The sequence below is a fragment of the Diceros bicornis genome, chromosome 5 (assembly GCF_020826845.1).
Source record: "Diceros bicornis minor isolate mBicDic1 chromosome 5, mDicBic1.mat.cur, whole genome shotgun sequence".
Taxonomy (NCBI): Eukaryota; Metazoa; Chordata; class Mammalia; order Perissodactyla; family Rhinocerotidae; genus Diceros; species Diceros bicornis.
Window position 1 is genome coordinate 67,762,854 of NC_080744.1, and position 11,469 is coordinate 67,774,322.

At 59.6% G+C, this 11,469-nt stretch overlaps 1 protein-coding gene across 3 annotated transcripts; it reads right to left on the reverse strand.

The window, feature by feature from the left end:
- Positions 1 to 4,072: 4,072 nt before the first annotated feature.
- On the reverse strand, positions 4,073 to 11,157 carry ULK3 (unc-51 like kinase 3). 3 transcript variants are annotated; one of them, XM_058542082.1, is made up of 16 exons: positions 11,021 to 11,157; positions 10,192 to 10,329; positions 9,989 to 10,109; positions 9,306 to 9,410; positions 8,434 to 8,577; positions 8,136 to 8,218; positions 7,445 to 7,600; positions 7,157 to 7,262; positions 6,894 to 6,934; positions 6,559 to 6,661; positions 6,357 to 6,421; positions 6,194 to 6,272; positions 6,074 to 6,114; positions 5,669 to 5,716; positions 5,374 to 5,440; positions 4,073 to 5,252 (listed from the first exon to the last, which is right to left on the reverse strand). In XM_058542082.1, the coding sequence occupies exons 1-16, from the start codon at positions 11,120 to 11,122 to the stop codon at positions 5,236 to 5,238; spliced, it is 1,416 nt and encodes a 471-aa protein (XP_058398065.1). In that variant the 5' UTR covers positions 11,123 to 11,157; the 3' UTR covers positions 4,073 to 5,235. The 3 variants fall into 3 exon arrangements, with proteins under 3 accessions (XP_058398065.1, XP_058398064.1, XP_058398066.1); XM_058542081.1 differs by having other exon boundaries at positions 10,192 to 10,332; XM_058542083.1 differs by lacking the exon at positions 11,021 to 11,157 and having other exon boundaries at positions 9,989 to 10,032; positions 10,192 to 10,267.
- Positions 11,158 to 11,469: the final 312 nt, after the last annotated feature.

The window sequence follows — 11,469 nt, forward strand, 5'->3', positions numbered from 1 at the left end:
ATGCAGAGCCCAAATCTCATCCCACTCACCTGTGGGGATCCAGGAAACCAACCAGGAGGCTCCACAAGCAGGCCACCCCAGGGGCCTGAGCAGGAGCAAGGTGCTACAGGCCAAGCCTGGTAACCCCCGTGGCACTGGCCTGTGCGGATGCCAGCCAGGATTTACAGGTGAAACGGCCATCTGAGGGTTTAGTTTCAAGGGCAAAGTCTCCATTAGGCCTCCTTTGTAAAATAAGGACAAGGAGCATATGACCTGTGCCATAGATAATGTGGGGAGGGACAGGAAGAAGAGAGAGGGAAAAGCAAGGACAAGGAATTAGGAGGGTGAGGGCAGGGAGGACACAGGCCCAGGATCGGAGCAGTGCTGCTTGGCCTGTCATGCTGGGCCTTCTCTCCTGAGCATCCCCAGGGAAGGGGCCTGGGCCTCTGAGCTGCTCCTAGGCTGCCTGCCTGGGTGGTCACTGGACAAAAACCCCTCTTGACTTTCCTAGAGCTGGAGAAGACCCAAGTGCGGGCCCCAGGCTGGGTAGGGGGGGCATGGGCCTCCTCGGCAGCGTCAGCAGCAAGCCCCACGTCAGCACTCTGCCCTCCAGGGGCCTTCTGCCTAATGGGATTGGACAGACCCCTTTCCCCTCAGTGGTTTGCAGGACCCAGAGCGAAAGAGGCAGGGAGGCGGGCTGTGGGGAAGCTGGGGGTTAGCACTCACTGACCCCTCACAAATGAGCTGACTGGGGCCTGGGGTCAGGGAGTGGGAGGGGCTGGTTCCCTTCTCACAGCCTTGGAACCCCAAGAAGCCCTGACCTGTCTGCATGTCCCTGGAATGGAGGGGAGAGGCTTGGACAGAAGGAGCAGTACCTGGGCTCAGACAGAGATGGCCAAGAAGGGCAGGCTGAGGGGTCCCCAGGCTCTGCCGGCCTCGCCCTGCCTCACCTCTGCCTTCCCCTGCCCTCTAGGCTTCTCTGTCAGTCCACGTCCCTCTCCTCTGTGTCCCCCCGCCCTCGGCCTCATTCCTGGCCCATACCCGTCCTCCACCATGCCCTCAGCTGGGGGCCGACCTGGCTGAGCTGGAGCCTCCTCTACGCCTGCCCCCAGCCCGGAGCCCTCGGGGCCGGTCCACGTCCATTACTAGACCACTCCTCTCTTCCCATCCTCTTTCCACTCCCACTTATTTACACAATCACTGCTCTGTGCCGGTCCACCCACCTGGTGTGATGTGAGGGCTGCAGAGAAAGCCACTTGCCACCAAAGCTTCCCTTTCCATGGTGATTAAAGTCCTGCCATAGGGCACCACAATTTAGAGCGAGGGATTTACCTCTCCAGGCCCTCTCCCTTCCTCCTGCTCTTCCTTCCCCCTTCTTTCTTCTTTCTCACCCTTGGCAGTCTGAGGATACAGGAAACGTTGAAAGATGAGGGGACAGCTCCCCCCCGCCCCACTCTTTCAGAAGGAGAGAAATAGCAAAGACGGCTGGCCTGCTCCTCCTCACCCCCATAACACGGGGGAATTCAGGGAGATTGGTGGCCAGCCCTGGCCCCTGCCTGGCTCCAGTCCCTTCTCCTGCCTTCCACCCGTCCAGACAGTTCAGGCCTAGTTCCCAGAGGGACAGGGGTAGAGAGAGAACAAGCGACTTTCCGGAGGCCAGTTGGTCCCTAGGGAGGAATTGGGGTCTGTGAGGGGTTTGGAGTTCAGAGGCTCTCCCCTTCCCCCCACCCCACGGCCAGATGGTCCCTTCTCAGACATTGGAGGACCCCCTGGCAGCAGGCACTGGCGACTTCTGGGGGAATGTTCGTTTGCTGAACCCGAGCTGCTGGCAGTGCCTATTGACCCAGCTGATGCCCAAGGCTGGGTTGGGGGTGGGGCGCCCCTGTGAGGGGGGTGGGAGGAAGCCACAGAGCCAGGCTGCTGCCCTGCCTCTAACCCCGTGCCTGCCAGGCATAGCTGTTCCCAGAATCCTTGTGAGGCTCAGGGACAGCAAGGGAGGCAGGCGGGCTGGGTCTGGGGAGCAGCAGCGTTGAGGCTGCCTCAGCTGTATTTAGCAGGACCTGTGCCTGTGTGTGTGTGTGTGTGCCCGTGTGTGTGTGATCATGAGTGTAAATCTGTGTGGGGTCTGCATGGGGCTGTGAGCTTGTGCATGGCTTTCAGTGTTTTTGTTTGTGTCTGCTGCCTGTGGCCCGTTAGTGTCTGTGTCTGTGCATTGTGTGTCTGTGGGATTTCGAGTGTATGGGTGTGGGTGTAAGCTACTCAAGGGAAAGTGGTCCTTGACATGCCCCCTTCCCTCATGCCCTAGTCTCAGGGTTGGGCCCTCTCCTCTCAGGGATGGCTGGGATGGCAGCTGGCTTCTGGGGACCAAGAGCCCTTCTAGATGATCTCCTGCAGGAATCAAGCTTCTATGTCCTTCCCTGCCTCTGCAGTTAGCAAAAGAAGGGGCAGGCTGGGCACAGGGACACGTGGGTCCCTCATTCTGCTCCAGAAGCCCATCTGCTTCTCCCAGGGCTGGTCCCTTGGGAGACAGAGGGGCCCAGGCTCAGGTGCTCCCCCAGCTTGGCCCAGTGCTGGCTCTGGGCTTGGGGACTGAGTGGCGGTGGGAGGACAGGGCAGGGTGAATCATCCAGACGGTGCTGGGGGGTGTCTGCCCTGCTTTGGGCACTTTCAAATTGTAAAAGATGAGACTCTCACCCCTAGGAGGAAAAATATATTTCTTAAAAAGCGGATTAGCATATTTCCCATAGGCCTCTGCCATTTGAAGAGAGCCCTAGAGAGAGAGCCCCACCCCTCCGCTGGGCTGCCTCCCTCCTTGCAGGTGGCTTAGACACAGGACCAGCCTGGAGACCATCTAAACATTTTCCCCAGAGAGGTTCCTTTCCCAGGGCCTCCTCCAGTGGCCTCAACCTCCCAGGTCTTTCCTGTACCCAATCCCCCTAGGGGGCCTGCTCCTCCCCACACCCACATGTATGGGAATTTCAGGCCCAATACCACAAACAGTTGAGGTCTGTGGGCCCATCCTCTATCCCATCATCCTTCTATTCCATCAGTTGTTCACCCCGTCCTTCCTCATTCCCACTCTCCCTCCCACCCGGTCCTCTCCAGTCGTCACCCACCAGCTCCCTTCATTCCCCTCCTTCCTTTCCCTCATTTTACTTATAGAGGCTTTTTTGTCCAGCCCATTCCCAGAGATAATCTGAAGTACATTTCTCTCCCTAGATCTGAAAATAACATTTTATTGAATTCTTACTTATGTGCCAGCTTCATATACAGTAACTCATTTAATCCCTACAAATTCCTGCAGGGCATTTATCTTCATCCTCATTTTCCTGAGAAACGGGCTAATCAATGAGTCCCAAGCTTCTCAGCCAAGTGGCAGAACCAGGATTTTAGCCGTGTCTCTTGCCCTCTGGACCACTGCTCTACACTGCCCCACAATGGCCAGGCCAAGGGCTTCAGGGAAATTAGGTCCCTCCTGGCATGTTTCCCTTCCTGTACAGAAGCCCTTTCATGTCACATGGAAGGCTGAGCATCTTGGTGGTCTTTGGTAAGTCTAGGGAACTGCTGCCTTGGTGGCTGCAGTGTGTGGTGGGAAGGGCCTGCTGGAAATGACCCCAGTTTGGGGGTCCTGGGGGGCAGGGTATAAGCACAAAACACCATAGGGGATGACCTTTTCCCCAGTCCAGCTCAGTGCTCACTTAGCAGCCCAGGAGGCTGGGGCCCCTGTCCAGGCTGAGAGAGCATGCAGCGTGCAGAGCAGCGTGGAGTGTGTACAGGACTGCACTCGGCAGTCGAGCCCAGCCTTCTCCAGGTGCAGAGGAAGGGCCTTGGGCTCCCAGGCCTGTGCTTGCCGGCTCCCCACTGGTCCCCTGGGTGGTGGGCTCAGGTCTCTGGAATGGCAGCTGGTCAGCCTGACTCTCCTTGATCCCCCAGGGGCTGCGGGCAGGAGGCAGATATAGCTCTTACTCCGTCCACCCCCCCGTGGCCTCTCTAGCCTTCCCCCAGGTTACCTAGGTTTTCCTGGGGCCCCTCCAGCCCCAGCCTCTGCATAGGGGCTGCCTCTCCTGTTCTTGCCAGGGCAAGAAGAGAGGCACATGGTCAGAAAATAATTTAATAGAGAAACAATGATTACATTCTTTACACCCAGCCGCCTGCAGAGAAGACAGACAACTCTTGCCCCAAGGAGGCTTTTAAGGGCAGAGGGTTAAAAATCACCAACACCCTCTGGGATTTTTTAAAAAGAAACCCCTAAGTAACTCCAGTTGTGTACATTTTCTCCAGATTAAAGTCACCTTGTCCTCCTCAAAGTCCATGCGGGGGGCTAAGGAGGTAGTAGCAGCCCCATTGGGGAGATGGGGAGACCCAGGCCCAACGGGAAAGGGCCTTGCCAGGTCACAAGCCGGGGCAGCTGCAGTGTCAGATCTAGGACCAGGTCTTCAGGATGCTGGGTCCCTGCAGTCTGATGGTCAGGCCACCCCCATGCCTCCTCCCAGGCCAGAATCAGCTCTGTGGCAGGGAGGGGTGTTCCCCAAAGAGGGATGGAAGTGGGAGGGATGAGGATTGAGGACCCTCCCCTTGTGCCCCCTGGGCCAGGGCAGGAACAAGGCCTGGGTTTCTCAGATTTACCCCACCCCACAAAGATTATTTCATGCTTGAAGGATTATCTTAGAATACTGAGAGGGTGGGCAAGGGTCAGCTCCCAGAAGACTGGTGAATTCTATGGAGCTGAGTGCATACTGTGGGGTAGGTGGTCCCTGAGGGGTCTTGAAGTGCCCCGTTCCAGTACAAGGAGGGAGGCAATAAGGGCTCCAAGGAAGGACAGGGGTGGACACAGGGCACAGCTGCCAGCTTGCAGGGTGGGGCCAAGAGTAGAATGCCCTGCGGAGGGCTCCCTGCCTTCTTCTCAGAGCAAACACAGAAGGCTTGATGCCCCCAAATCAACAGGTTCAGGGGCCAGCTACCACCAAATAACAAAAGTCACATGAAAGAAATACTCTTCTCCCAGAGTCCTGCTCCCCTCCCCCGGGGCCAAGGCCCAGTGCTCCCAGCACACACCATGGACCATCAGACCCTCTAGGGGGTGGAGATGATCCTGAAGGGTGCTGGGGACCCTGGGATGTGGGGGTCTCAGAGCTGCCAATCTGGGAAGCCTGCTCCACAGCATTGCAGAGGGCCACAGAATTCTGGGTGTCAGCCTGGGTTAGCGTGTCCCCCAACTCCAGGGGGCTTGTGGTCTGTCCAGTCATCCTTCTGGGGTCACTGCAGGGTGCAGGCTGTGGAGGGGTAAGGAGGGAGGGTAGGTCTCAGGTCTCTAGCAAAAGAGGCAACATCCAGAGCCACTCCCAGTCCTCACCCCTCCTTGGATGGAGGGTCAGACCCCAGGGCAGGACTCACAGCTACGCACAGACTCCAACAGCCCCTCTTTGTCCATGGTCTCGGCTTCCCAGTGAGACTCCCTCATCTGTGGGACATAAAGGCAGCACAAGGGGTTAGGGGCAGCCAGACACACACACAAGACACAACGAACAGCCGCTGAGCAACCGAGAATGCAAAGAACAGAGACAGTGATGGACGGGCCTTCAGAAGACTGGAGACAGAGACACACGGGGGAGCGGGGGACAGACATCAACAGGCAGAGAGGAGCAAAACCCACGCAGCTTTGCCCTGACGTGGCCCCCCACGTGCCCACCTTGACCTGCTCCTTCAAGTATTCAGCTCGAGCCATGAGGTTCTGAACCTGCCAAGGGAAGGCACGCCCATGGGTGGGGGGTGGGCAGAGGGGCCTTTAGATGGAGCTCCCTCTCACTCCTGACGCTCTCCAGGACCCTGAGTCCTTTATCTGCTCCTCCTCCAGGAAGCCTTCCCGACGGCAGCAGCCCAGCCACCTTTCTGCTGCCGGCTTCCCAGATCCTGCCCACCCCACTACCCTGACCTGAGCACCCGAGCCCCGCTGGAGTCACGGGGCCACTAAATTATCAAGTCTGGGAGTCAGACTTCCCAGACTTGGAACACCCCAAGGGAACCCGAGGACGTTCCCCAGATGGGAGCAGGATGAAAGGGGAAGAGGCAGCCCCCCAACCCTCCCAATAGGTACCTCAGTGTGAAGCAGCTCCCGCCTCCGGCCTGGGGGCTCCGCTGCAAAGAGAGGGAGGGTGCAGTGGTGAGGGCAGGGCGGCGGGGCTCGGGGGGTGTCGTGATGGGGGGGTGGACTCACCTGCCAGCAGCAGCAGCAGCTCCTCCAGGCTGTGCTGGTACAGGGCCAGGGCGTCCTGCTCCCCACCAGCTTCCTCCTCCTGCAGCCACAGGGACACCAGGTCACTTAGGGTCATGATCTGGACTCCCCCCTGCCCACTTAGATCCTCCTGCTGGGTACAAACCTTGGCCACGGCAGCTGAAGCCACTTCTAGGGCAGCAAGGAGGCGCGGCTTGTCCCGGGCCATCTCTGGGATGAGGGGCAAAGGCTCAGGGTGAGGGGAGCAGCCTGTTTTTCCATCTCAGGGAACCTGCCCCAACCTGCCTCCCCGTCAGGCTACAAGGAAGTCGCTGGGGGCCTGGTGGTCAGCCAGGAACTGGGGCTACCTCTGAGCAGGTCTCGGGCAGAGGCCCCCTGCCTCAGCAGAGCCTGATTGGAGGAGGAGACGATGGCCTTGAGCTCCTCAGCCCGGGACACGTACTGCCCCACCTGTAGGAGGGCGAGGGGCTGAGGAGGGCCTGTCCCACCCTGCCTCCCTCCCAGCGCCCACCCCCAAGTTCCCCTCTGGGTCCTTAGTGACTGCCCCAAGCTGTAACGTCAGGGGTCAACTGAGGCTGGCCTGACCCCGGCCCAGGAGAGAAAGTTCCAGTTCTAAGAGAGCCAGTCCCCAGAGGCCCCAGGATCCCTCACCCTTTCCTCAAGGGGACTCTTGCTCACCCACCTTTGCCTTAATTGCCTCCTTCCGCTGGGCGTCCACTTCATCTACAGAAAGTGGGGGTTTATATGAGGAGTCTGGGGCAAGAGGACCTCTGCCCACACCAAACCCTCTGGACTCCCCAAAATCACTAAGTTCCAGATTTACCCTCTGTCTTGTCTCCCACAAAATTCTGGATAGAGAGCTGCTTCTGGAATTCATCCACCACAGCTATGGCTGACCCACCCACCCCCACACTGCCCACTGCACCCAGGGGCCCAGGCACTCACAGTGCAGGGCAGGCACGAAGAAGTCCAGAGCCTTACAGTACAGAGATAAGGCGGCCGCAGCAGCCCCTTCCTGGTCCTTCTTTACAGCCTGCACCACCAGTGCGGTCTGGGGGACAGCAGATCAGGAGTCATGCCCACCCCCCAGGCTCACCATGAGGCGGGAATAGAGAGGTCCCCCTGAGCCCACCCTCTGCCTCCTGTTGGGCAAGTCATCTGTTTACCACTGAAAGGGGTAGATGAGACCCCCAACCCACCCGCACCCCACCCCATCCCCGTTGGCCTGCTCACTGCTCGTGCCAGGCTCTCCCCACTGGGCATGTGCTCCAGGTCCACCCAGGGGTGGGCGAAGAAGTCCTGGAAGGAGATGCGACGGTTGGGGTCACGTTCTAGGAGCCTCTGCAGCAGGTCCCGGCAGTCTCGGGAGAGCAGGGGCCGCAGGGGGAGCTGCAGGGAGGGGGAAGGTGGAAGACAGATCACGCTGGGCTCCAGCACCTCGGCCCCCAGCCCAGGCGCCTGTCAGGACCACCCTGTCCTGGGTAGCCCCGAGGTACATGTTTGACAGACGGAGAATCTGAGACCCAGGAGGAAGGTAATGGAGGCCAGAGGAGAGGCAAGCCTCCCCCAGGCTCCTGCCCACGCCCTCCCTGGAACTCTTAGCTGTCCTAGAACCCTGTTTCTAGGTGCTTTCCCCTTCCTGGATTATGCTCCTGGGAAGACTGGGCCTGGCTCTGCATTGGCCTTCTCCCCACGGGGGGTCTGCAACAATCTGGGGCCCTTTGCTCCCTGTGGTAGTAGGCTAATCTGGGTCCCTGGAACTGAATGCAGCCTCAACTTCCAGTCTAGAGCACACCCCGGCATCACAAAGGTGGCCTGGAGCCCGCACTCCAGTCTGTGCAGGTGGCAGTGAGGTCTCCAACCTCAGGGCCCTGACTCCCTCTGCCCCCCAACCCCGCAGGTGCCAAGGCCCTGCCAGACCCACCTCAACAACCCGGTTGCTCCGGATCTTCTCTTCCAGCTCCGAGAATGACCTGGAGGCAAAGGGGGGCTGCCCGAAGAGGGTTTCTGTGGAAGGGAGGCAGAGGGCAGGCCAGGACGGGACAGGGTCAAGCCTGACCTGGCCCATTCCTGGGGAGGCGGCCTAACATCCCTCAGAGCAGGGGCCCCGGGCCAGTAGAGGCAGCGTTCTCATTGGAACCCTTCAGGAGTGACCCAGAAAGTCCTCGCCTGAGGACACACTGTGCAGACCTCTGGGTAGGGGTCGGGGACAGAGCTCTCACCGTACAGGATGACCCCCACAGACCAGAGGTCCACACGGGCATCATACTGCCGCTGACACACCATTTCGGGAGCCATGTAGAGCGGGGAGCCACGGAGCACATGCTTCTCATCCCAGGGGGACATGTGCTGTGCAAAGCCAAAGTCTGCAGGCAAGAGGCCAGGTAGCAGGGCTCAAATTCCAGCTGCTTCTGCTCCTGGCCTTAAAGCCTCACCCTGGGCTCTAGAGCAGGCCTCCTCCCCGCCCTCCAGACTCGCCAGGATTAATGCCACTTCCCTACTGCGCTCATGCTGTTTCTCTCTCGATTAGCCTGCAACACCCTTTTACCTCTTCCCGTGGGGGCATAAATCTTACCCATCCTGCACAGTCCCTTAAGGAACCTTTTTCCCAGGAAGCCCACTCTGATCACACCAGCTATGAGGATGAGGGCTCACTAGGGGTCAGACTCTCCCTCACTGTCCCAGTGAGCTGGGGTTATACCACGCTCTCTGCCCTCCAGCCCCAAGTCAATTCTCCAATTCTTATCAGAAGCCACAACCAACCCCTCTCCCACCTCACACCCTCGAACACTGCCATAGATTGGTCATAATTTGAGCCCCAATCCTGGTGACACTCTGGTCACACACTGAGTCTTGACTCTGACCCCAGACTGAGCCCTGACCCCACCCATTACAATGCTGGAGTCGAGTGTGCATAGCCTGAGAAAGGTCCTACCTTTTGGTGATGGAGCCCATCCCTGGGTCTCCCAGCCTGTCACCGTCTGATGACTCAACAGAGGGCTCCATGAGAACCGGGACTGCTGAGTGAGCCCACGCAGAGGGAGGCCTCCGCACACCCACCCTCCAAACCTCATCCCTGCTGTTAGACTCACACCTGCCAGCTTAAGGTGGGGCTTCTCCAAGGAGCTCAGTAGAATGTTCTGTGGCTTCAGATCCAGGTGAGAGATATTCCGTTCATGCAGGAACTGCAGGGCACTAGCTGGGTAGTAGGACCCATGCAGAGAAACAGGTCAGAGGAGCCCATCTCCCACCTGCCTCTCACCTCCCCAGGCTTACATCTGCCTCTTCAAGCCTGCGCAACCCCAGTTCTGGCCTGGCTGGTCTACTGAATGCTTTACATTCAAGACCAGCTTCCTGTCACATCTAAGAATTTGCCCTACTCCCACCCGGAGTGACCTCCTTCCCTTCCCTTGGGCCCCTTCACAAGTCTCCCCTCCTCCCAGAAGCCTCCCTGGATGCCCCACCCCTTTAGGCTCTTGCCCTCTTCCTTGGCAAAGCACTTGGGTCCCACCCACTGGGCCCTGGAATGTTCTATGAGGTCTTTATATCATGTTCCATGTGTGGAGGCCCAGACTCTCCACACATGGAGCTCCTCCCTCTGTCTCTCTCACAGCATCCTTAGGCCAGACAGGGGCCCATGGGAAAGATGAGGCCCTAAAACCAAGCTGGGACAGGAGGCAACTGCTAAGAGTGCCATGGCTCTAAGCCTGAGGCAGGGGTGGAGTGGGAGGGCAGAGACCACGGGAAGGGGTCTCAGGCTGGGTCAGAGGCTTTTACCCAACTGCTGCATGAAGACACGAGCCACCTTCTCAGGCAGAATCCTGCGGGTATGGATGAAGCGAGACAGGTCACCCCCTGCACAGAACTCCATGATGAGGTAGATGTTGTCACTGTCCCACTGTAGTTAGAGGCAGAGAGGCAGCTTGAAGAGTGTCCCTTCTCCAGCCCCCTTTGGGAGTGGCCCCACCCCAGGCCCACACCTGGAAGTCTTTCAGCTCTACGATGTGGGGGTGTCGAATGCCCTTGAGGATCTCAATCTCTGTCAGGAGGTTTTCCACGGATGCCTTGTTCAGACTCTTCTTGGCTACGCACTTGATGGCTACAACCTCACGAGTGTCCTTCTATGCGGAGAGGAGATTTGAGGGTTCTGCCTTGAGGGGGCTAGGGCCCATGCCTGGCTAGAGGGGCTCTGGTTCCCTCTGCCCCTCTCCCCCTCACTGGGCCCACCCACTCACTCCAGCATCCAGGCTTCCCATCTTCTCCTTCTCAGGCCAATGAGGCACCAGAGTCGGGAACCCCAACCTTCCCACCCAGCCTGCTGCTTCTCCAACCCTCTGCTCAAAACCCTATTTCATTGTATTCTAGAGTGCCCCGGCTAAGGCATGTCATTCAGTGTTCTAGAACTGCTCACTGTGCTTCCTAATTGGGCCCAGCCTTCTAAAACCCCGTCCCAGACTCCTCCCAGCCCACTAGATCCTCCCTGTTTTGAGCCTATTCTTCAGCCACTGACACCAAGGCTCCATCGAGGTCTCCATCTGCCTCTCCAGACAAAACAGGGGTGTGTACGTGTTTGTTTTCAAGACCTACGGGTGGAGTCAGCTCCCGCCTCCTCCACCGAAGGTTGGGACGTGGCAGGCCGCGGGCCCTAACTGCTCTCCCGCGGGCTCTAACCTCCCCTAGTTTCCCGGCCCGGCCCCCACCCGGGCTTGCTCAGGGTCTGGCGGGCGCGGCGGCCAGGCCCTCAGAAGTTCTCATGCCCCGGATTCCTGCCCCGCACAGCAGCCCCGGAGCGCCCCGGCCCGCACCCACCTTGGCGTAGGCCTTGTACACCGTGGCGTACGTGCCACTGCCCAGGCGCTCGGTGAGGATGAAGCCGTCCAGCCGCGGGGGGCCCCAGCCGGGCCCCGCCATCCCCGCCGCCACGCGCTTCCTGCTTCCCGGCGCCCGGTTCCGGAGCCGAGCGGGCAGAGCGCGCGGCGGCCGAGCCGGACTCCACGCCGCCCCCAGCGCCGCCCGCCGGAAGTGCAGCGCGGAGCGGGGCGCCCGCTCCCCACCGGCCCCGCGCCCCGCCCCTCCAGGCGCTCCAGCTGCTGCTCCTGGGCGCCTCCTCGGCCTCCAACCGCACTGGAAATCACATGATCCGCCAGTCTCGGCAAGATCCATTTAGGGATACTGAAGCTCCCGCAGGCCGAACGGAAGTGAGCAGAGGTCACCCGGGGAATCCCATCTAGGCTCGGATAGTGCCCTAGAGATCGTCC

Bases quoted from the DNA above. Each gene is read 5' to 3' on its own strand.
- ULK3 (XM_058542081.1), bottom strand. From the start codon at position 11,122: ATGGCGGGGCCCGGCTGGGGCCCCCCGCGGCTGGACGGCTTCATCCTC. The intron at 7,601-8,135 runs GTGGGTCTGGCA...CCCTCCCTGCAG, and splicing joins GGAGCAACCGGGTTGTTGAG to CTCCCCCTGCGGCCCCTGCT. The intron at 6,273-6,356 runs GTTTGTACCCAG...CTGTGGCTGCAG, and splicing joins CTTCAGCTGCCGTGGCCAAG to GAGGAGGAAGCTGGTGGGGA.